The 23,817-nt window shown below is 49.0% G+C and overlaps 2 protein-coding genes across 5 annotated transcripts in view; both read right to left on the reverse strand.

Moving 5' to 3' along the window:
- MED15 (mediator complex subunit 15) overlaps positions 1-21,683 on the reverse strand; it is a 138,816-nt gene extending 117,133 nt beyond the window's left edge. For 3 of the 4 annotated variants that reach the window (XM_077654081.1, XM_077654083.1, XM_077654079.1), the window contains exons 1-3: positions 21,592-21,683; positions 21,009-21,096; positions 18,979-19,030 (exon numbers count right to left, since the gene is read on the reverse strand). In XM_077654081.1, the coding sequence (XP_077510207.1) occupies positions 18,979-19,030; positions 21,009-21,096; positions 21,592-21,662 (211 nt within the window). In that variant the 5' untranslated portion in view covers positions 21,663-21,683. The remainder of the gene's footprint in view (positions 1-18,978; positions 19,031-21,008; positions 21,097-21,591) is intronic. The other variant, XM_077654088.1, reaches the window with a different exon arrangement.
- Positions 21,684-22,066: 383 nt separating this feature from the next.
- Positions 22,067-23,766, reverse strand: mEFTu1 (mitochondrial translation elongation factor Tu 1). The gene has a single exon (XM_077654089.1). The coding sequence runs from the start codon at positions 23,600-23,602 to the stop codon at positions 22,190-22,192; it is 1,413 nt and encodes a 470-aa protein (XP_077510215.1). The 5' UTR covers positions 23,603-23,766; the 3' UTR covers positions 22,067-22,189.
- Between the last annotated feature and the right edge of the window lie 51 nt (positions 23,767-23,817).

A 23,817-nucleotide genomic window follows, 5' to 3' on the forward strand; every position in this document is an offset into this window, starting at 1 on the left:
TGAAGCAAAACAGCCCAAAAGCCCAACCCTTTAGTCACAACCTGTAGATGATAGGAGAAGCACAATTAAGCGCGCCAAAACACGCGATACCCTGGGAAAAAAGCAGACGCGACCAATTCCAACAAACTGGCCAAAAGGCGCTAAGGCAATGTGCACACGCTAGAGGAAAGATATCACGTGATGCAGCGGAGCAAGCACAAACGAAAAAAAAATTACCAACTAAAAGGAAGACATAGCCAGCTCAGCAAAAATACTCGCGCGAATCGCGGGCTGCAACGAGGGAACAGTGGTGTCCCTAATGAGGGGGAAAAGGTTGACGCATAGGCGAAGGGACAACGACCAGGCGAAATGGGGAAGCGGAGCTTACCGCGGCGACCTCCTGTAATTGCCAACACCCCCCTCCCCTTTTCCCGCGGGGAAGGTCACCACAAACAGGCCCTCCGGAGGCAATTGGGAAACAAGGAAAAGAAAACCGCTAACGACAACGCGCGAAAGAGCCGAGGAGTCGGCGCACGCGAGACAAGGCCCAGGCGCCCACGTCAGCGTAGTATACGAACAACGAACGGTTAAACAAAAGAGTCGAAGGCTGCGGCGGACAAAGTGACAAATCCCAGTACTATACTGGAAATGTTAGGAACAAGGGAACAATTGGAAGTGAGTCCCTCAGCTCAACCCCGAACAAGGAGAAAAGATTTGGAACGGAGGGGGGAGGACTGTCTAGACGAGAAGGAATGGCCTGCAACAAAAAGGTTCTAAAGGCACGACGGACCTTCAGAAGCCACAACGAAGCCACAACAAGGAAAACAGACTAACCCTGTCCAAAGGAAAGCAAACGAACTGCCACAAGGACAGGTGCAAGGGGGCGCTACTAATTAGTTCCGTCGGGGCAGCCAGAAATGACAGGAGAGGAAGGTGCACTCTCGTGCCAAAGGAAAATGAAATAATACGTATGAATGGAAGAACCACAGGAAAAGGAGGCCTAAGGGAAAGGCTGGACAGCTTCAACGCGTGCGCAGAAGTGCACCTGAAGAAAATGCCGTACCAAAAAGCCAAGCAGCTTCAAACCAAGCCAGACCAGCGACGTCTCGTAGACAAGAGAACAAACAGCAACACGAAACGCACGAAAGACGAAATAAAAAAAAACAGCCCGTCGACCAATGTGGGCCAACGGAACTTGGTCGCGCGGCACGAACCTTCACCCCTCCTTCAACCTGCAGCCACAAAAAGGGGAAAGCTGGAGAAAAGAGGCCGTGCAAAAGTAAAAACAAAAGACAGATCAACGCAGCGTGGCAAAACAAAGCACAGAATGGGAAAATGAGGAAGAAAGAATAGCAAAGACGGGGGGGGGGGGGGGGGGGAGGCCACCAACACCACCAGGGATATGGGGGCCGAAGAAATCAAGCTAAACAGAAAGAGGAACGATGAGCAGGCGGCCAAGCGCTCAACACAACGGAAGAAAAAGCAGGGAAAGAAAAGTGGGCAAAAAAAAACACTAAGAATGAGGAAGACGAACAGGCAGCGATGGGTGTTTCGGGCCGAAGGCGGCAGAAGAGGAGACGGCGGCCTTGGGTCTTTTTCCTCGCCGCAGACACGCAAAATAATCCCGGGATCCCGGCCACACTGCGCGGAGGGGGTCAGGAGGAGAAGAACCCCGGCCGGAGGCTGCACAGCACGGCGCCGCCGGGCGCGCCAGAAGCAGCAGCAGCGGAGGCAGCGGCGCAGAGAGCGCCCCAACGCCACGGCGCTGCAGGCCCCGGCAGCAGCAGGCAGAGGCGCTCCCGAAGGCCGGGAACAGGCGCGGACCCCCCGCGCTAGGGTCGACGCACGCTGGCGGGGCGAGAGCGGCGCCCCGAGCGGAGAGATTCCAGCCGGGGCTCTCCCCACGACCACCCTCTCCACGCGATAACCCTCCCCCGCATCCCGCGCCCCTTTCCCACCACCACTGCCCCCTTCCTCTATTCTTTCCCACTCTTCAGGGAAGGCGCGCACTTCCATTTCGCCACCCCTTCCCCCACACGCGTCTCGCTTCCGTTTTCTCTCTCGCCACAGAGCCCCCCTTTCCTTCACGCCATCCCGCTGTCCGCTCTTGTCGGAAACGAGGAGCAAGCTCGCTTCCTCATTTCTTTCCTTCCCTTTGGCTCCGACGAAACACCTTCCTTTCCGCATCCCCACCTCTTCCTATTCTCGTCGTCTGCTTGCTTTCCCTCCTCCGCTTCCCGTTCCTTAGGCAAACCTTCACACACACACACACAGGCGCGGCTTTCATCGTAAACAAAAAAAGACCAGGTTCGCCGTTTCATCTTTCCTTCTCTCTAGGTCGCAAAGGCTGTCAATCGCGACCCCTTCTCTCCAGATTCCGTCTTCCTTCGCCCGCGCTTGTTACGCAATACGCCTTCCTCCTTCCCTAAAGCTCTCCTCCCATTCCCGAAACTCTTATTCTGCCCGGCACCCCCACAGTGCGAACCTGCCGTCTAGGCACTTGCCCTTGCACTCATTCCCTCGCCTCTTTCATATTTTACTTCCTTTCCACTCCTCCAGGAAAAAGAAATGAGAAGCGAGGGCGACTCTCTCTCCCCAAGCGCGCCCCCGTTTTTCCTTCGCTTAGGGAGAGACACAGCGACAGCGCATGCGCGAGCCTTCCCGTTTCTCGCCCTCGCCGGTGGCCTCGCCGCTTCGCCATTGGCCGCGCCGCCAGGGCCCCACCGCGCTCGCGAGAACAAAACCAGAGCGGACGAGGCGCGATGACGTCAGAGCGAGATCGCTGGCGCGCGCAGGCGCCGCGGCCGTTTTGTCCGAGCAAATTTCCCTCGGTGTCGTTCCCCCGACTTTTATTTTCCCATTGCCCGGGGAGGGAAATTTCCTTTTTCTCCCTTATCCGCTAGAACGGTCGCTCTTCGTCTCCGATCGTTTATAAACACACACTTCGCGTTTATTTTCTCCGTTTCTTTGGGTGCAGTCGCTCGTTCGGGAAAGGTGGTGCTCGGGGCTACCTTTCGTGTCCTGCCCAGCTCGCAAACGAGCCAAAGAGAACACACGCGCAACGCGTTGCGCCGAACACCGACTGTAAATACAGAGCGCGACGGTGACCTATACTAAGCAGGAAGGTTCGTGCGGACACTGCGCAGAAAAAAAAAAGTGCGCACAGGAAAAGCGAGCCCGCACAGCAGCAAACCTGAGACACCGCATCGGTCATCTCGGGAACAAAGAAAATGGACCTGTAAACACTTTTTTAAAAATATCGGTGAGGTGACACGGTGTTGCGAAACTCGGCAGCCTCAAGGTAGTCAACAAGCATTCAATCAACGGAGTTCGCAAGTGGACACGCGTATTATGACGACGAGGACCTTGGGATCCCTAAACGGTAGCCGCCAACGTTGACGAAGCCAAGGCCAAAGAGCCAACGCAAAGAAGCTCTTGCATTACTACCTGGGAACACTGCCCATCTTATACACAGTCAGAAGAGACTAAGTTTGCCGGAGGAGCGCTGAATATTAGTTCAATCGCAACGCCGCCGTTGTGGTTAACTCACCTCCCACTACCCCGTATTACCCCTCCCCCCCCAAATTTCCCTAGTCGCCCTTAGCAACTTCTGAACTCAAAAGCAGGTCAATTAAGTTCACTTAAAATCAACCCAAACATCCGCGCAGGCAGTGACGCTGTGGGCAGTGGATAAAAAGCCCCTAAAATGAGCTTAACAGCGTCTGCTGATCATCGACCATGTGGACACGACGAAGCATGGTGCATGAATGACGCTTTATTGAAGAAGGCGAGCGGTTATATAGGCAAGCGGTTAGATAACAGAAATGGGGCTAGGCGCGTGTGCATGACTTGCACTACGTCACATCTCCCCTCTCTCTCTCTCTTTTTTTTTTTAATCGTCGAATCAAGTAGATTTTCAGAACTCAGGCGCCGGGTATCTTCGTGGTGGTTGGCGCTTCCGTTCACTCCTGCGGAGTTGTGTAGATTCGGATGTCCCTGTAGTGTCTGGGACTCCCACAGCTGGCAGCGGCGCGGGAGTCTTGTGGTCTGGAGACGAGGGAGGAGGAGCCGGATTGAGGTGTTCTCTTGTGCGCTGAAACTGTTGACCCTCTTCCGTTTTGACGATGTAGGCACGAGTCGTCAGAGGGCATTCCCAGCAGTGCAAAAAAAAAAATCTTATCAAACGGTGCACGCAAAAATAAGTAAGGCTCGGAAGGAATGACACAAAAGAGTAAGCAAGTTTCACAGTTCACACCAATGATGACGCTACATTTTCATGGCGCAACGGCATCAGTGGTCAAAGAGAGCCATGGCCCAACGTTTTTTTCTTTACTGAAGGTGGGGTCAAAGACCCGTTTCCCAAGCATTTCACCCCAAATAAGCCCATTGTATCACCGGTGGGTACCCAGCTGCACTGGGGATCGAACCCCGCACCTCCCGCATGCGAGGCGGATGCTCAGACGAACAGTACACAACAAAATGAGCACTAGTTAGGAGAAACAGACGGCAGGAATAACCGTCACACCAGGAATAACGTAAAAAACCAGTGCAAACTGGTGCCTTATACGCCATCTCTGTACTCCGCGCGCGCTTTAAAAGCTGCGTGTTTCGAATGCTGTAATACACTCGAAAAAAGCTGGTCCCCAGCCGAAACGTCGTGGATTATAGCCTGTTATTTTTTTTTTCAATTTCTGGTCACTTTTACTTATATTGATCAATCAGTTGCCAAGAAATCACCTTTGATATATATATATATATATATATATATATATATATATATATATATATATATATATATATATATATATATATATATATATATATATACACGGTTTCGGTTCTAGGCTCGGTTTTCAAGATGAAGCAGGCTTCAGACAAAGATCGGCGAGATCAGGCTTAATCTCTGCCTTAAAGGTATGTCGCGATAGCGTTAACGGGGTGATGCTCATATACGCGGAAATGGTGAAAATTGGTTTCCAAGAAAGGAAATGACGCAGTAACTGTCTCACATATCTCGGTGGACAACCGAACCGCGCCGTAAGGTAAGGGATAAATGAGGGAGTGAGAGCAGAAAGAGGTGCCGTAGTGGAGGGCTCCGGAATAATTTCGACTACCTTGGGCTCTTAACGTATACTGACATCGCACAGTACACGGACCTGCAGCATTTCGCCTCCATCGAAATGCGACCGCAGCGGCCGGGATCGAACCGGCGCCTTTCATCATCATCACCATCGGCTGCTGCTTTTCGGGGCAGCAGCCGAGCACTATAAGCACTGAGCCACCGCGCGGCGGCTTTCTTGGTTCGTTCAATCGGCCTATTAATCTAATTGAGAACGGGAGAAGTGGATGTATAAGCGCCAAAACGCAGAAAGAAAAAGCCGAATAATATGGATTTTTTTTAAAAAAAGGCGGGAAAAATAAAAGTTCCAACCACCACCACCAGCAGCAGCATGCAGCGAAGCTCAGTTTCGGCTTGGCGGCGGCGCCTGAACGGAAACGTGCTCTGAATCAAAAAGGGAAAACTCTCACAACTGCGCTGCTGTAGCTACACGTCGCGTTCATTCGCCGCCGAGCTGGGCCTGCAGATTCCCGCCAAGCACAAATTCAGCTCCGGCTGAATTGAAAACACGGGGCCCGAGCACTCGATCCCCTCGCTCACTCCCTAAGGCGTCATTTCCGTGCGACCGCACATCGCGCACAACACAGACACACACGCGAAACGCCTGCTACATCTGCTAGAGAAATGCACTTCCCCCGCTTGGAAGTCCGTGCATTGTGCATAGAGGCGATATACCTCCTCATTCGTCCAGTACTTCTTCCCCTTCTTCGAAGCTCGCCTGGACAGCACGGATAAGAGCTCATCCCCGTATATACTTGCGCAGCCATGAATTCAGTGCACGCTGTACGCGGCCATGTCTACAGAGTGTGCGTTTTTTAAAGATACGGGAGGTCATATACACAGGTGAGCTTGGACCGGCTCAGCTCCGCAGTGAGGGCGCAAAAATCTGGCTCGAGAGACTTCGAATGCGCTGCCACAGCATAAAAATACAAACGAACAGAGATGGAGGCAGCGGTAAGCAACAAACGTATAGACCTCCTGCATGTTTGTAAACAAACAAGGTGGCGCTGCAGTAGCTAGCGAGCTCGTGGTAGGCAAAAGGTCGGGGAGTGGCGTCGCGGATAGGTGTTGAGCGCGGGTTTTCAAGGCTTGTAGGCGCGTTTCCAGCTTCTGCGAATCATAGCAATGGTCGATGCTTCCAACGTAGTAATTTGTTAAAGTACACAAGCTCGCTTTGGCCACGTGCGGCCTATAAAGAGAAATAGTTTGCCACTGTATTGTATATATGGTTAGTAGTAAACATGTAGAAAGCGTTCCTGCCGTTTATTTATGCGCTAGGCATTGAATAAAACAAGTTTTGACACTCTGCACTAGCCGGAATGACTTCACTTCGGGACAATAGTGAGGGGAAGTGCTGGCCTTGTTTCGTCGGAGCAGACATGCGCTCATCGTCTGCTGACATACGTACGTGTCACGCTGTGCGAAAAGTGGGGACAGCGTCGTGTCCCTGATATCCTGTCTAGCTTAGCGCTGTTTTTAGCCGCATGACCACGCACCAGCCAGGCCGACTTGTACTCTTGTTAAGCTGGTCGATTTGGTGAAAATTTTTGATTTCTAGAATTATTTTTTTTCCTAGCCCTGAAGTCTAGTTTCGTGACGAAAAATTATAGCAAAATATTGGGTACAAATTTATAAATTACGCATTTTAGAAGTGTGGTCGTCAAAAATTGTGAGGTAATTTCTTTGATTTCAGTGCCGCATTTCTTTGACCAAAGCGAAAGCGAAGATGCCACAAACGAGGGAATAAACTTTAAGGTTCGTTTTGTGACCTCTCACATTTTCTGCGACTGGATCACTCACCTTCGTAATTCGCATGAAAATCAAATGATTCCATTTGTCGCAAACTATTCCTGAGACGTTGTGGAGCGTAATAAATCTCGATTTTTTTCCCTACACGTGCAGTACTGTGTTAGTTAATTCTTGTAAGAAACGTTTTCATGTAACTATACATGCATAAGTGCTGATCATATAGAAAAAGAACTAATCGCGTCATCGTACAGAACAGGGCTTTATGTACATGCTGGCATAAAAAAAACTGCGCACTATCTACTCATTTATTTGAGACCTTGGGGGGACTTGACGACGGTGTTAATTATAATTACCCAGAACTGCACCAGGTATAGCTATAAATAAAAGGAATTACTGAAACTAGCGTAGGAATTTGATATTTGCACCAAGTTTAGTTACATATCGCATGCATGAATAACGAAAACACTTTTCATTGCCGCCTCCCCTCTCAATCTCGCCACGAGTCTGTTAGTAGCACGCCTGCGGCTGCTTCTTTCCAAACAAGCTTCGCGATCATGTACTACCTCATGAAACATGACACATGCATGATGCAATGAAAAAGCATATGGCGTTTAGCACACTTAAGGTACGCTATTCTAAGCACACCAACGCGACCGCGCAAGATTGACACAACTTACCAGACTTCTTTCTACTTGAATGAAATAATTACGTCGTCATATCAAGAAACAGTTTCAAGTAAATATTAAATGTCATAAAACGCGCCATTAAAACATGGTGTGCTATTAACAAAAAAAAAAACGCATTACTTGGGGGCGAGTTATACCCCTGTCACACGGGCATTTCGAGGGCCCTCGAACCGATAGTCTATCGACTCAAAGGCGATCGAGCGCTGCCACACGGGCAGTTTCAATGGCGATCGAGTCAATAGCCTATCGAGTCAACGGAGTAGCGCAGAACTCCATCGAGATTTCGAGGGCCTTCGAGCGCTGCCCAAGGTTGCTAGCGTTGCTTCGAGCGGCGCCAAGCGCACTTTCGTACACGACACATTTACGGTACAAAAACATGAACAAACATTATTCGCATAAAATTTAATGCAAGCAGTCTGTAAAATTATTTTAAAATTATACTTGTTTTAAGCGCACTAAGCGCATTAATTTTGGGTTGCTTGCGTACTTAACGTTGACAACATGGCGGCACCCTGCCCGCCCGCTTCACAGCGATAACAGCTTCGTCGCTAATCCCTCAAAGCAATATCGTGTTCTAAGCTGTTGTATTCGCCTTCGATTTGCCCATTCTTACCCTCGCATAAGGTTTCAAGAGACAAATAGCTCTTGTTTTTCAGATATCATGGCGATTTCCCAGGTCTTAAGCCTGACGAAGCAGCGCTCCGACGCAGTTGGATTGGCTGGGTTTTGGCTCGTCTTGTATTAGAGTGGCTACAGCAGTGTCTGCATATGTCCGTCGCGTACGTACAATTAAAAGGGTTTTGAACGACTTTCGCGTATGCGTGTATTTCAGCATTTAGTATACATTTATCAAATATTTTTGTTATTTTTGCAAAATCCAAAGTAGCGATTCTGGCACCACACATCCGTGGCGTAAGACACGAGAACCATTTCAATGGCCATTGAGATTTGCCGTGTAGCAGCGGCGAATTCGATGGCGATTGAAAATCTCGAAGACCCTCGACTCGAGGGTGATTGAAACTGGCCGTGTGACAGGGGTATTAACCTGTCGGCGCCCCGTGCACTCCGGCTCAAGGTGATAAGTACGTGTGCAGCTGCATATGTCTTTTTTTTCCTTGAGCGATTATCAGCCTACTATCCTGAAGTTCAGGTGAATGAACGCAGTAACTTGCATGCTATTAAGTGCATTGAGTGGCAGTGCCTATCGACTCCCAGACTTCGCGCTTTACTACCGTGGCCCAATGCCTGTTAGCCAGTTTCCGAATGCGGCATTTATGCGCGAGAAACCTATCGAGGCTAATTTAATATTTTTTATGCTACTACGCGGATCCAGCAGTGACGCAGCTGGTCAATACATGCTGCTTCTGCAGTGCACAGGCTGGAAGCAGCCGCCGGTAACTGCGGCAGCTGCGGTAGACACGGGCAAGCGGAACCTGTTTTGCCTACCATGCGAAAGTCGCTGCTAACATCAGCGCCACCGCATCTTCGTGACGTCGCGGGGTGAAGGAGGTCCATACGGAATACCAGCGACAACACATCGCGAGACGACCTTAATAAACTGGAACACCCCTCCGTCCAGACTGGTCGAAAACAGTTTCACTCCACCCCGCAAAGCCGCTTTTCATTTCACTGAGTCAACAAAGTGAACACCGCACGCCCCAGTCTTCATCGACTTCTGTCATCTCTTTCAATCCGATAGGCGAGACTTAGAAAGTGAAGAAATTCGTATTGAAGTGCCGCTGTGTTTCCAGTTACTGTTTCGACTGGGCTGTAAACCGTGCACGTTAAAAGCGTGCTGATCAAAAAAAAAAAAACGACAGAAACGGGCAGACCGGGAGAACCGACGAAGAGCCGAGAGCTGAGAAACGAAATGTGCATTGCTGTCGCGGGCAGAGCCCGATCGATAATCCACTCACAACGCAGGAACTGTTCCCGGCCACCCGCCTTTACGGTTTTTCTTTTTTTTTTTTCTGATCTCTCGATACTTCCGATCGTTCGCAGTGGATTAAATTTTATTCGGGTGGATTAAATTTTATTCGGGCCGTACACCACGAAGAAACAAGGACCTACCGATAGGATTGAACCACGCGTTCCAGCAAAATAAACCGAGAAAGAGACAAAGAACGTAACGCATAGAATTTAAGAACGTAACGCATAGAACTCGCGAATGCAACTCATAGAGCTTAAAAATGTAAAGCATAGAACTCAAGAATGTAACGCATAGATTTTAAGAATGTAGCGCATAGAACCTATCAACGCACACACACCGTATATGCGCGTGCGGTTAAAATGTTGTCGCAAATATACTGCAAAAGAAAATGTATCGACTGAGAGAATTGATCGACCCACACGTTGCAGCGTCGAGAAGAAGAAAAAAGATGAAAGAGGAAAGAATATACTGTTGTGTATTTGGTCACGCTATATCTAGCTTCCGCGCACATAACAGCGCTGCTCAGTCAACGTCATGGGGCCCCGCCAAGCGCAGGCACCCAAGGAGTGATTGCACGCCGGCGCGAGGCTGATGGAAAAGACGAAACACACACAAGAAAAAGACACGGAATCAGGAACTGCGCTTCTTCAGATGCACCGTCTTGTCTCGTCTCTTCCTATCCGAAGGCTCAAGCTGCGAGCAGCAGTGCACGCTCAAGGAAGGAAGCACACCGACCGCACGGTCCAGAAAACCGAGGTTCGAGAACTCCGAATACAATATTATATTGGGGCAGATTGCACGAGCAGCAGTAACAGCGACGCACGTCGCCTTAACTCTATATAGAGGAATTATACGCAGCTTAGAGTAGATCTTCGCAGCTCAGGAGAAATTAGTCCCGGTCCGGAGCTCGAAACGGCGACAAGCGCCTGTACCAGTCAGTCGCTGTTACGATGAACTGCACCAGCAGCTAACCAGGCAGGCTAGCAGTTGGCACGGCGAGGCCGAACTGATCCACCTGAATGCTGCTGCTGCATATGTGGAAGTTCGCTGCAACTATTCGCCTGTTTCATATAGCCCATCCACCTGAGAGATTTCGTCGCTGAAACATACTGGACTCCTGCGATCCATTTGTATACACTCGTTTTCCCGCTCTTACGCAGCTTTGCGTTGGGATGCGTTCGGCGTACATGTCGCCTCAGGGTTTGCCAGTGAAGTAAACCCTCGAGGTTCAGAAGTTGGAAAACCTTGCGCCGCATCATGTATCGCTGTCGACATTTACTTGCAGCAGGGAATGAGCCCACTTCGCTCATAGCTCATTTCACCTGTACCGCTGGTCCACGACCGGCCCATTATCATCCCGTGCACATGGCCACCCACCCTGCAGTTACACCGAAGGGCCTAAACGAGCTTACATCCATCTTCCGACAGGAATAGTAATAATAATCTAGGATATAGTCAAAAAATGATCGGTTTAATGACGGGCAACGCGGAATAAGTTCGGTCGCATGAGGAGGGACCTTCTCCCGAGTGCGATCATCGAGTGTACCGACGCCTTTGCCCTTCGGCCCCCCCGCCACACTGCGGCCGCCGCGGTGCGGGTGCAGAACACACTATTTCGCGCTCGGCATCCGAACGCCACGGCCACCAAGCCACTGCGCCGGGGATCGGCGGAAATAGAGCACGCGATCCCGCCGTACGAAAGTGCAACGTCTATTGAGCCTGTATGGGCTCGGTCGAGCCTGCCACCCGTCAACTCATTTCATTGAAATCTACTCGCGATTACTGAATTTAAAACGCCGCAGCACCACCTGCTCCTTTCTAAGCGCGAGACACATAACAGCGCGACATTAGGGCGAGATCAAATTGAGCTACGCCATTCGACGTTTTCTCTCAACAGGAAGCGTCCTCCGAGGCATTATTACGTCAACAAGTAGGCACATTAAACTATGAACAAGCCCCTGCTCCTTTTCGTAAAGCTAAAGCGACGTGACTACATGAAAGAAGAAAAAAAATGCAGAAGACGATGCACTTTATTAGAATAAAATTTCCGGCGCATGACGGGACCGGCGAACAGTAACTTAAAGTGCCCACACATTAGATAACAACATGATATGCTTGCACCATACGCTACAAAGTAGACGGAGCATGTGCAAACACACACTGAACAACAGGCCCGTAACAAAACACCGCACACCACTGAAAGCACCACTGCCAAGCGAAGTTTAAAAAAAAAAGCAGTACAAGCGAGGCGCGGGGGCGCGTGACACAGAACACTGTAGGCTCCTCCACAACAAAGGCTGTCCTGCATTGCTTGGATGAAAACACAAATATTAGGAGAGCGCGCGGGGGGGGGGGGGGGGGGGGGGGGGGGGGACGAAATACCAATAAGAAAGCTACAGTGGTTAAGCGAGTTTTCGGAAAGAAAAAAAAAACATGCGAGTAGGCAAGTGCATAGTAAAACACGGGGAGAGGTGGTGAGAGACCGGCGGACGGCCCGGCGGGAGGGAGAGACGGGGGTGAGGGACCCCGAGCCACTGTGACGTTGCAGCGGCGTCACGGCTTACGTCAAGACTCCAGCGGACCAATGGCGACGCGCCGAGCATCCTCGCTTGCCCTTTCTCTCCGCCCCCTCCTTCTGCCGCTATATAAATATCCCCGCTTCCTTTATTGCCCCATTTTTCTACTTTTCTTTTTCTCTTAGCACGTCGCCCGAAGAACGAGCAATGGGGAAAGGGAAGTGTCATCGGAGAACGGCGGACACGCGAGGAAGGCGGCACAACAAAACGGGCAGATAGAGCACAATAGAAAGGAGGGAGACGAAGAGAAACGCAGCAACAGCAGCCGGCTCGCTGCACAAATAATTAACGCGACAGCGACGACGGAGGGACGAACAACAGAGCGGTAGATCTGATAGCGAGGCCCCGGCTACGTGGCGAGCGGCGCGCAGGCTTTCAGGCTTGTTGGAGCGACCGCCACCCGAAAAAAAAAATAATAAAGACAGAAGCTGGAAAACTGCGCCAACTGCACGCAGCGGTATTTTGTAAGGGAAGCCGGAGACGGCGCATCGGAAGCTGCGTTAACGCTGAAGCACACAAGCGCGGAATAACAAGGAAGACGAAAGGAGGGAGAAAGCGGGAAAACCGAAAAGGTAAAAAAATGGGAGCGCGTTACGTTGCACCAAAAACAAACAACGCAACGAGAGGCAAGCGCGGCAGCCGTTAGCAACGAGCCATCTGGTTCTCCGGGTTGCGAGAGAACCGCGTCGCGTCACTAATGACCCCTTCCGCGTCTCCCACTCTGTCCTCTTTCTTTTTTTCTGTGACACGCGCGCAAGTGAACCCACATTTAATGGAGGCTCACGGATGTCCAGGGCGGATTAGCAAAACGACCAAATTGAAACTGACCCGCCTCTCGCGACGCGCAGGAGATCCCCCTGTGAAGGGTGCACCACCTCACAAGCGGTAGCACTGAGGAGAAGTTTCCCTCCTCAAAACAGGACGCAGGGAAGACCGAGTGCGTTCATTCGCTGCTGTGCACGTGCACACGAGTGTTTCTGCATAAAAGGTTTTTTGACGAAGGGGGGAGGGGGGGGGAATCAGTGGATACGCAGCGAATCTTTGCGCGGTACGTATTCCGGACGACGCAGGCGCGAACTCACTAAGCTCGGCGCCCTGAAGCAAAATCCTTGCCGTCTTCCATCATCTCCCACATCGTTTTCATTCATCCCTTCTTCTCGTTTCCTTCACACCATCTCTCACCAGGTTAAATAAGCACGTGCCCTTCGTTAAGCCTGCCTTGATTAACTGGCCCTTCATTTTTTTATATATATGTGACGAAATGGGGCGTAAACGTCAGACTTTCGCGGACCTGATTTTGCGAACCGCATGACAAAGCTCACCTCGATAACAACCGAGGTTAGGGCTCGCTTGAATAACATATCGTCATGAGTGCACACAGCATACATGACCCTGTGCAGGTGACACCGCATAGATGGCCGCGTATGCCGGGCCGGCTATCCATGTTTCCAGCGGCGTGAAAGAATAACAAGAATGATCATAGGTAAGTAGCTGTAGCAGACAAAACAGACGGCCTCAAGTAAATAAGAACGCACAGGCTCCTAACGGGAGCTCCCATAAGAAGACGAGCAGATTAAAAGCGCGGTAATCTGTCGCCAACTGCAAGCACAGTCGGTGAGAACGCATTTAGGCAAATATTTCCGCAGCAAGTCGATACGAGCCAGCCGGACATTCAGCCATCCAACGCGTCAAGTAAATCGGTAAAGAGCCAATGCTAGTCACGTGATCTGTTCAGAACAACCGTCCGACATTAGCACTAACTTCTACCCTTCCCCAATTATTTATTACCCTCCTAGACTATTATTGTCTGCATTTAAAGTAACGTTTGCAAAGGTAAGTTGCGAAGACATTCACTTTGCAAAAGCAAAGCCGCTCCACGCCAACCCGAAGGCTAACACCACACAGCAGCAGCACAACGCTTGGAGCTCCGCCAGCTGATACTACATCGAAGCTTAAATGGTTCCCTTAGTATTATTTCCATCTTTTTTCTTTCGTCTGCTCTTCGGCGCGGAATATGTGTTTATAATGTATGCGAGAATCAGAAAATAAAATTGCATCGATTTCAACCATTCTCCGTTCTCAGCAATATTTTTTTTTTTCAGTGCCACCCCACACTTCTCTCCTTCTTACAGATATTGCAGCCGGGCAATCTCAAGCGAAATATAACGCATAATCAACGCGACTGAGAAGATGCAGAGAGCAGTCCAGCTACAGCACGAAGGCCCCCCAGCGCAGAGCCCAGAGCCGCAATGCACCTGCCATCTGGCGGAAGAGCAACGTACTACACAGATGGAGCCGCATCATTACTTACCGCGGGATGGCGACGCTGCACCGCGCGCGGAATTTTAAAACGCAGCTGTGCAGCCTGCGCTTTCCATCGCGGAAAATTAAACTTTCTTTCCGCACTACGTTTCGATTAGCGATCGCTGAGCTCCACAAGTAAAAATTTAAGCCTTGGCTTTTTCACGCTTATATATTGCGACTGCTAACGTGCAAAGAGCGCTTACGAAAAGAGGTACAAGTTAATAAATAAAACGAAAATAGTACCACTAGCTGCCGCCTCGAGACAGCAGAATTTTTTTCAATACGTGCCAATTAAGTGGATAAAATTATTCGCCCTTTAAACCACTCAGTACAAATAAAAAAAATTCAGAATCGAAAGTTGCAAAGCATAATGAGAAACCACAAATGGCGACCTTTACCATGCTGGAGTTTCCCAACTTCACTCAGCTTTAGCATTAACATGCTTGATTGGGCAATATCTTGCTCGCTTCTATGGTCTCGCGCACTTCCTTCAGAGCGCAGGAAAAAAGAGGTAAAAATAAGCGAGGTAAGCATCCTGACAAACTGCTTATGTAGCTACAGCAAGCATGGATAACAGCAGGGTGAACATGGCTTCAGAATGTAGCTCAGAATGGTGGCGGGTAAGGCTGGTAGGTACTGTTTCATCCTAAACGACACAAATGAAATGGAAAAAAAAGAAGGCAGACTACTGACCAAATTCTCATGCTACATTATCAAACAGATGTGCCTGCGTTTTTTATCAGGTGCTTTTGATAACTGTTTTTTAGAGCACTTCGTCAAAAGCATTAACGAATGCAAAGTGAACTGCGAGGTAGTTAACCAACTCTGCAAGATAAATCAGCACTTGATGCCTTTAACATCGATATGGATAGCTTCAAGAAATGAGGCATTATGTTCTGATCCCTTTGTAGATTCGTCTGCAGAAATGACTTTTAAAAGCAATGCTGACTACTACCAACATGCTCGCAATAGCTAGTTAGATGTAAATATGCAGCCCAGAGAGTGGAAGCATTGAAGCAGATCTATGCCATGGTTACATACTTCAACACATGAGTCACAAGTATCTGTTAACGCAGGTATCAATCTCAGGAGATCCACAATATTTTCTGTTCACATACCAGCATCAACTGCAGACACGAATGTAAACAATGAAACCACTATCTAGTGGTTAAAGATTTTCTGCAAAACGGTGTTTGGCTACATGGCATTTTGGTGCATGGCATTTAAAGCTGCAATGCAAGGTCAAAGACAACCGCACTAAAATCATGCTGTAGGGCAGCTTACTTTGTTGACAAGGTTTTACTGCTGACAGCAGTAATCTGAAGAACAGCTGCAAATAAATTGAAATACCAACTATTTCCTTCGCCTCATGAAAGTCAGCAAAGCAACCACATCCAGCATTCATGTACGATAACCCAGCTTTCGCCATAGTAACAATAAAGCCATAGTGTACATTAAGTCTTTCATAAAAATACTGATTGCACGGATGTATGCACCACGCTGTGAACAAAGCCGCATAATAGAGTCGCTGATTTCAGAGCACAGTGTCCCTGACTGGAATGTGACGTGCACACAGAACAAGTGCGCACGCCTGGCATGCTTAGCTGGTTTCCTCGCAAGTGCCACATTGGCGCCTGATGAAAGCGAAAGGTAAGCGAGAGGTACGGGGATCGATACCCAGCACCTCCACCAGATTTGTCACGGTGTTGGTGACAAGAGAGGACCTGTTAGAAGGCAGGGCTCGGCAGCACGTCCTTCAGTTGGCGAGACGGCGAACTTCAACGTCTTTCAAAACGAGAGCACCACGAGCGTCGTCTTCTTTCCGAGCGCCACGAACGCCACCTGGCAATATTTTGCAGGCAGTGCTGTGATGCACCAACATTCTCTACAGACTCCACAACATTGGCAGTGGATTAGAGGCCAGGCTATGAGCAAAACTGTGCAGCCCCCCCCCTCCCCAACACAAGCTACATTTTCTCCCAAAACAGCAAAGGTACTCCAACAGCCACGTATTAGCCTCATCACCTCTGTAATATTAACACTTCGGTGTCAAAGTGAAATGCTCGCACAGTGCTTTAATTTGTGATGTATAGACATTTGTGCACTGTCTTGCCAGTGACACCACCTCCTGTTCTCCAAAATAAAGGCGGCGTTAAAACCTTTCTCATATGTGGTGCATTTACCACCAGGTGAGGCTAGCTTTCAGGGTAGTCACTTTCAGCATGTGCGTATGTGTGTGCTTTTTTAAACCAAGAAACAGAACTAGATGTTGAAGTTTCAACAATAGACTTGCAAGCATAGCTCCTGGCAAACTCAACATGTACCTCTTTAATACACTGTGCAAGGTACAAGAGAAGAAATTTCCCAAAGTTTTCTTTCAAAGCTAGTCAGCTCCCCAGAGCCATGCATATTTCCACCACATATTCACTCCTATAACTACTGCAGTTCAATCGACTTGGCTAAAAAGAAGAGAGTTTCAGTGCCACTTTATCTGTAAAATCATGACTTGTCAGGTTAAAGAAAATGTGGTGGGTGCACTGCACTGCAGAAAACACGGAAACAGAAGTAAAGTAACAACAGCAAATAAATTTTCTCCGGTGCTACACGCCACTCCAGTGGGAATGTTCAGCCATGTCAAAACATTTTATTTTCCTGTTTACAAGCAAAAAATGCCTTTTGTTGGCACCATGAAGTCATTTTAGATTAAATATTATTGGCAAAAAATAAAAGGTATCATGCCATATGAATCACGAGTTACTGTTATGCCACAATGCGACAGCCAAGGAAATAAAATTCATTCATTTCACCTCGCTGATTCATAAGAAATAAGACAGGTAACTTTTGCAATGGTCAGGTTCAGCAACCTGTTGGGTCAGCATCTGGCAATGAAGTGCGACATTCAAAGCTTTAAAGCAAGGCTTAGGCACTGAGGGGTGCTTAATGCTGCGTTCTAATTCATTTCTGCATTTCAAGTTCTTCGTTGTAACTCCAAATCGATGCAAATGCACTTTGCCATCAGATCCACATTGAAATGCAAACACTGAAGATGCAATCACACTGGCATGTGTTAGTCACTGATCGAATGTCTACATGAGTAACTGCCGCCCAGCCATAGCAGAGCATGCACTTTACCAACGTGACAGCATCGAAGAAAGGCTATGAGGAGATGAGGCCACACATACCACTCACTACATATTTATTGGTGCTGCGATAGAAGAGGAAGATGCAATCATCAGTGCTCATGCTCTTGTATACAGTGTGGACACAGCTCACTCTCTGACAGAAGCCTTGATGCTTGCCACAAAGCATCTGGATTTATTCAATGCATTTGCTGTATTTGCACTGTATTTGCTGGATGTGTAAATTCAAAGCTCAGCACAAGAGACATTCAGTGCATCAGTACAATTGATGCTGTCTTGACCCTGATACCACGATTAATTACAAATGACATTATGCTGAGCTTGCTGATCTGTTAAAAGTTAACGAGCTTAAAAAACTTTAAGGTAAAAATGAAAAATTGGTTTTGAGGCAGTCACTGTCACATATCTCAGTGGACATCCCAGGAGAGGCACTGGAGGAGAGGACCCCACCAAAAGGATAAAGGAGGGAGTGAAAGAAGAAAAGAAAAAAGAGGTGCCATAGTGGAGGACTTAGAATAATTTCGACCACCCGGGGACCACCTGGGGATCTTTAACGTACACCGACATCCCACAGCACCAGGACGCCTTTTGTAGTGTGATCTCAGTGCTTCTCGGCGTTTGGCTAAGATCAAAGTATACCACTTACCCATCTGAATCGCTTAACCTGTCAGGTTGTTTTCTCCCATGTCTAAGGGCGCCGCCACGGTGGCTCAGTGGTTAAGGTGCTCGGCTGCTGACCCAAAAGACACGGGTTCGATCCGGGCCACGGCAGTCTAATTATAATGGAGGCGAAATTCTAGAGGCCCGTGTAATGTGCGATGCCAGCACATGTTAAAGGACCTCAGGTGGTCAAAATTTCTGGAGCCCTTCACTACAGCATCCCACAGAGGCCGAGTATTTTGGGACATTACACCCCCATAAGCCATACCAAACTATGTCTAAGGTAACTGATGCATAACTTTTTGCATGTGCCAGCAAGCAATAGAAACCTTTTTGATATTTATTATCTAGAGGTCAAACCTCCCCCAAGATACTACTCCATCTGATAAGTCATGAAATTACGACACACCAGGTTGATTTTTATGTACTGTATGCTCAAGGACAGTTGTATGTATGTTCAAGGAAAGCGTGTTCAAGAATGGCAGGATAAAAGAGACGGCAAAAATTTTCAATGACGCCACTGTGTCAGTACAACGTTATGCATTATCCTTAACAGAGCTTCCTAAAAAGCGCAGAGAATCATTATTATTTATATGTGGAATATGACTTCCCAACACCATTCCATACACATTTGTACCTATATTAAAACCGAGCTTTGTAAAATGCCTGCTTCTTTTAGTGTAAAATCAGCAGACACAACCTGCAATGCAAATGTGGTAACACCAGGCGTCGTGGCCGTTGTCCAGACTGTACGTGATGCTGCACCGCACCGCTTTTTCTGACGTCAGAAAGGCTTTGAAAGGCTTTAAGTGCCATTACTCCAACAGTCACTCACTCATTTCCCGGACATGGATGATGAGCCTTGCAACGAACGACAGGTATTCATCCTGAAATCATGCATGACAGCGTATGATCAGTCAGACTTGATGACACAGCATCCAAACAATGTTGCTAAGCTGATGCGAGCTCAGCTTTGAGGCTGCAGCGAGCATATTCATACAAAATGCCAGGGTCTCATATGTCAACATGGCATTCTGAATCCTGTCAGTGTGTGAGAAAGCTGTCTACTGTGAAGTGTGATCTTTAAGTAAACCATGAACTATGTCAAGCAAACACACAAAAAGATAGATTGTTCCATTACTCTTAAGCTCATGCCACACAGTAAGATGGCATGAGAGTAAAACTGAACTGTACGGCCATTTTGCATAGCTGTGCTGCCATCATCAGGCTTAAACAGAACATCTAAGCGCATGGCTTCCACAACCAGCAATACTGCAGTGAGCTAGCTGTTGAGCTTGAGGGAACAGTACAGCACCACCACTTGCTTACATCTGAAAGCTGATGCAAATACCGCCTTCACGAGTTTGCACATCACAGCCATAGCAGTTACATCTACCATTAACAGGTGCTAATTGCAGGTCATTCTGATGTCTCAGACCCAATGACAAGCACTCCACATCCCAACCACCTGGGCACGAGAACACATTTATGCATTGGAGGTTAATATCCCCAGCAGAAGTACATTTCTTCTCTATCACACAATATTAACAAAAATGTTTCACAGTGCTAGTTGTTAAGGACAAGGTTCCAGGCCTAACTTCAGTAGTCAGTGCTGCAATCACCTCGTGGCTATGCCTACCACCTAACGCTAGCACTAACTTTATCATCACCTGGGGTTACGGGGTCGGGCATGGGGTGGACCAGCTGGTGTTGATCGTCTGCATTGCTATGGGTGCAATTGCTGCCACCATGTTAATGAAACTTTTAAAGACAGCACATGAACCAGCTGCCTGCTAACTGCTGGCAATTGACTGCCATACATAAAAACAGCTGCTTCTAACGCTTGTTTTGCCTGCAAGCCAGTTAATCTGGTTCACCCAAAGATGAGTGCCACTACCTGTACTCCAAATGCATTCAGAAATACCATGACAACAGTATTACAGACAGCCCTCTTAACTTATTGACTGTTGTGGCCCATAAAGCTAATTGAACAACTGCACCTACATAGAAGCCACTCTATGAAAGCCATAAGTGATTATCATACTCACTAAAAAGCCAGTGGCAACATGAAAATTTGACTCGGCACTGGGCATTGCTGACTTCCCTGTCTAAGCAAGTCATCCAATACGTCTAGAGTGCAGCACACAGCTACAAACAGCGAAGTTTTGGCATCAATCTCCTGTCTGACATTAATTTGTAAGTTTATAATGCACTAAACAGCATAAAATGTGGGATGCAAGCAGTTCTGTTTTAAAATGCATAAAAATAATTATAATCATGGCACGAAGCATTATAAACAAGGACTGCAGCACTCCATGCCGCAATATGCTGTGGCAAGATGGGAGTGTCACACTGAGGGGCATGGCACAGCAGCTAGGGTGACTACACACTACATGCCATTGATTGCAATACTACATGCCGTTGATTGCAATGTGCAGCGTATATTCACCACTTGCTGCGTAGCAAGTGGTGAAGGCTCCAGGAAAGACAAAATCATGTCTAGTCAACATATGGATGTCACTGTCACACAAAGATATAACCACAGTTTGCCGATGAAATGAAAACGTGCTTAGAGCATGCCGGCATTAGGAGTGCTGAAGGTTAGATTGATAGAGCCAACCTTACAATACCAGTTACATCTAAGCGAAACAGAACTAAAGAATGCACACTGCACCTACAGCGCATCCGGACGCGATTAAAACTACGAGAAGTACTTGTAACTGTGACGCTGAACACATCTTTCCGCTTATGTTATTTGAATTATAAATAGAAAGTGGAGTTTATCCCTCCGCAATATTATGTGATATTCTAATTTCAAAATTATGGGCAATGTAGCGCCAAGGATTTCCCTTCAAAATCGCTCACCTTGGATCGGGCCTTTTGAAATACATGGTTTTCCATCTCCGTGGCGCTCCGAAACGTCGGATTCGCCGCTTGACGGATAGCTTCTTCACTGAAACAGAAAAATAATGCAGAGGCTAAACTCACGCAGGCTGCCGTCGTAAGGCTGTTGTTTCAGCCCACGCCGTCACTAGTAATAGTCAGGCGATCCGCGGCACTAGATTTACAACAGGCTGACGGCCGGCTTAACACCGAGCAACGGAACGACGCCGAAGCGCTCGTGAATGCCGATCAGGGGTATTCACCTCTCAAGAGCACAGTTACGAGCTAAAGTACGCTGCGAAGAGAACACCTCATCTTCAGAGGTGCAACCATCGGCTACGGTTTTATTCAGTGACAGTGTAGACGTTACATAATCGGCGACGAGCTCGCATAACTCCGCGGTTTTCCTTGTTTACACGAAAAAAAAAAAGTACACACGCAGTGAACCGCCGCTCCCAGCATTTCCGAAAGAAACACGAGTGCGGCCTGACTGCTGTCGATAATTGCGCCAAAGCGTGCACGCGTGAAACAGGGAGCTTTGTGAGTTTTCGAAACGCTCACTTACATTTTGCCCCTGACATTCTGCCGAAACGGCTGAGTCCGCCAGCTCTGATCGCCTTGCGTGTTGTCCGCCATTGCCAACCTTTAATGCCAGCCGTAGCGCCCCCTCAGCCAAAAGTCGCAACGCAAAAAATGTACAGGTTTTTTTAAAAAATAACGGTTCGCTTTCGTTATACCTCACACAGGCGCAGGCATAGAGATGATGCAGGCTGCACCTAGGTTACACGGTTAGCGTATTACCGATTTTGGACGCTCCTGCACCTCGGCAAAGAACCGGGAACGAAACTAATTTTTTCCGACGAATGGCCAGCGTGGCTTTAGACACCGAGTTTCATTGTAATGAATAGAGCCCTTCAATACCTTTGGTAGCGACGAAACTATAGCAACCTTTTTTTTTTTTTTTCACTACGGCCTCATATGATTTTCGTCAGTACCAGACCTGCAACGCCGCTGTGGTACAACATGAACAAACCGGCACCTAAGGTAATATTGACACTTTTATTTATTAATGCAAGGTACACAAACAATGAGACGTAAGACGAAGGGGAAAAATCTACAGTGGCCTTAGTCAAACATACTAGGCGTGATCAAAGTCCGGCACCCTAAGCCGCTTTCTGCTGAGCCTTCTTCTGGGCTTCTCTGTCTCTCTGCTTCTGAGACTTGGCCAGGTCTTTTCTCTCATCCTCGTTCAAGTTGGGCAAGATCTTCGTCACAACGCCGGTCCCCGCCGTAACGTGGCCCTCGCGGAGCGTGAAGCGCTGACCCTGCTCCAACGCCATGGGCTTCAGCAACCTGATCTCCAACTTGGCGTCCTCTCCTGGCATGACCATATCGCGACCTTCGAAGAACACCCTGGACGTGCAGTCGAAGGTTCGCGAGTACACAATGGGCTGGTAGTACTTGAGAATGGGCCTGTCCCTGCCGCCCTCCTCTTTCTTCAGCACGTACACCTGCGCCTCGAAGCGGTCGTGCTGTTGAGCTGTGCCTGGTTTGCACAAGACCATGCCCCTGCGAACATCGTCCCTCTTGATTCCACGGATGAGGGCACCCAGTTGGTCGCCAGCTTGCGCCTCCTCCAAGATTTTGTGGTAGGTCTCGATGCCCGTCACGGTGGACTTGAAGAACTTGTTGTAGCCCACAATCTCGCAGTCCATGCCCTTCTTCAGCGTGCCGCGTTCAAGTCGGCCCGTGACCACCGTCCCGCGACCTGGGATGGAATGGACTGCCTCAATGGGAAGCAGGAAAGGCTTGTCGAGATCGCGCACGGGCGTCGGGATGTAACTGTCTACCGTCTCCAGGAGCTTGAGCACCGCCTGCTTGCCCATTTCCGGATCCTTGTCCTCGAGCGCGTATAGGGCAGAGCCCGTGACGATGGGCACTTCGTCCCCCTTGAAGCCAAACTCTGTGAGCAGCTCACGCAGTTCCATCTCCACCAGTTCGAGCATTTCCTTGTCAGCAGCGTCGGCCTTGTTCAGGAAGACCACGATGTGCTCGATACCGATCTGCTTGGCGAGCAAGAGATGCTCCCTGGTCTGCGGCATGGCGCCGTCCGTGGCAGCCACGACCAGAATGGCCCCGTCCATCTGGGACGTACCGGTGATCATGTTCTTGATGTAGTCGGCATGACCGGGACAGTCGGTGTGGCTGTAGTGTCGGTTACTCGTGGAGTACTCGACGTGCGCGACGTTGATGGTGATTCCGCGGGCCTGCTCTTCGGGAGCGTTGTCGATCTCCTCGTACTTCTTCGCGGCCGCGAGCTTCTCTTCGGCGAGCACTTTCGTTATGGCAGCCGTCAGCGTCGTTTTGCCGTGGTCGACGTGACCTATTGTACCGATGTTGCAGTGCGGCTTCTCCCTCTGGTACACCTTTTTTGCCGTCGCGGGCGTCGGAGTGGCCAAGAAGCGCTGTGCGATCCATAACCGGGAGGCGCAGGGCACCGAGCACTGCTTGCCGACCAGCGACTTCAAGGGTATCTGCGTGCTGCCCACCAACCGCTGCAGGAGTGTACTCGCCATTGTTGACGTGTGCAAGCGCAGCTAGCACTCCTTATCGAAGAAATTCTACGCACTTTCAATCGAAGCCAGCAAAAACGGTGTCTGCGTTTCACCTCCAAAACTCAACCACGCCGCACCGCCATGCCCCCGCGAGCTTGCGCGAAGCCGGAAGCGGAATTGACTATGGATAGTTCCAAATGCAAATGTAAGCTGTCGTACACGAGCTCATTAATTAT

This window comes from Amblyomma americanum, chromosome 2, assembly GCF_052857255.1.
Source record: "Amblyomma americanum isolate KBUSLIRL-KWMA chromosome 2, ASM5285725v1, whole genome shotgun sequence".
NCBI classification, from domain to species: domain Eukaryota; kingdom Metazoa; phylum Arthropoda; class Arachnida; order Ixodida; family Ixodidae; genus Amblyomma; species Amblyomma americanum.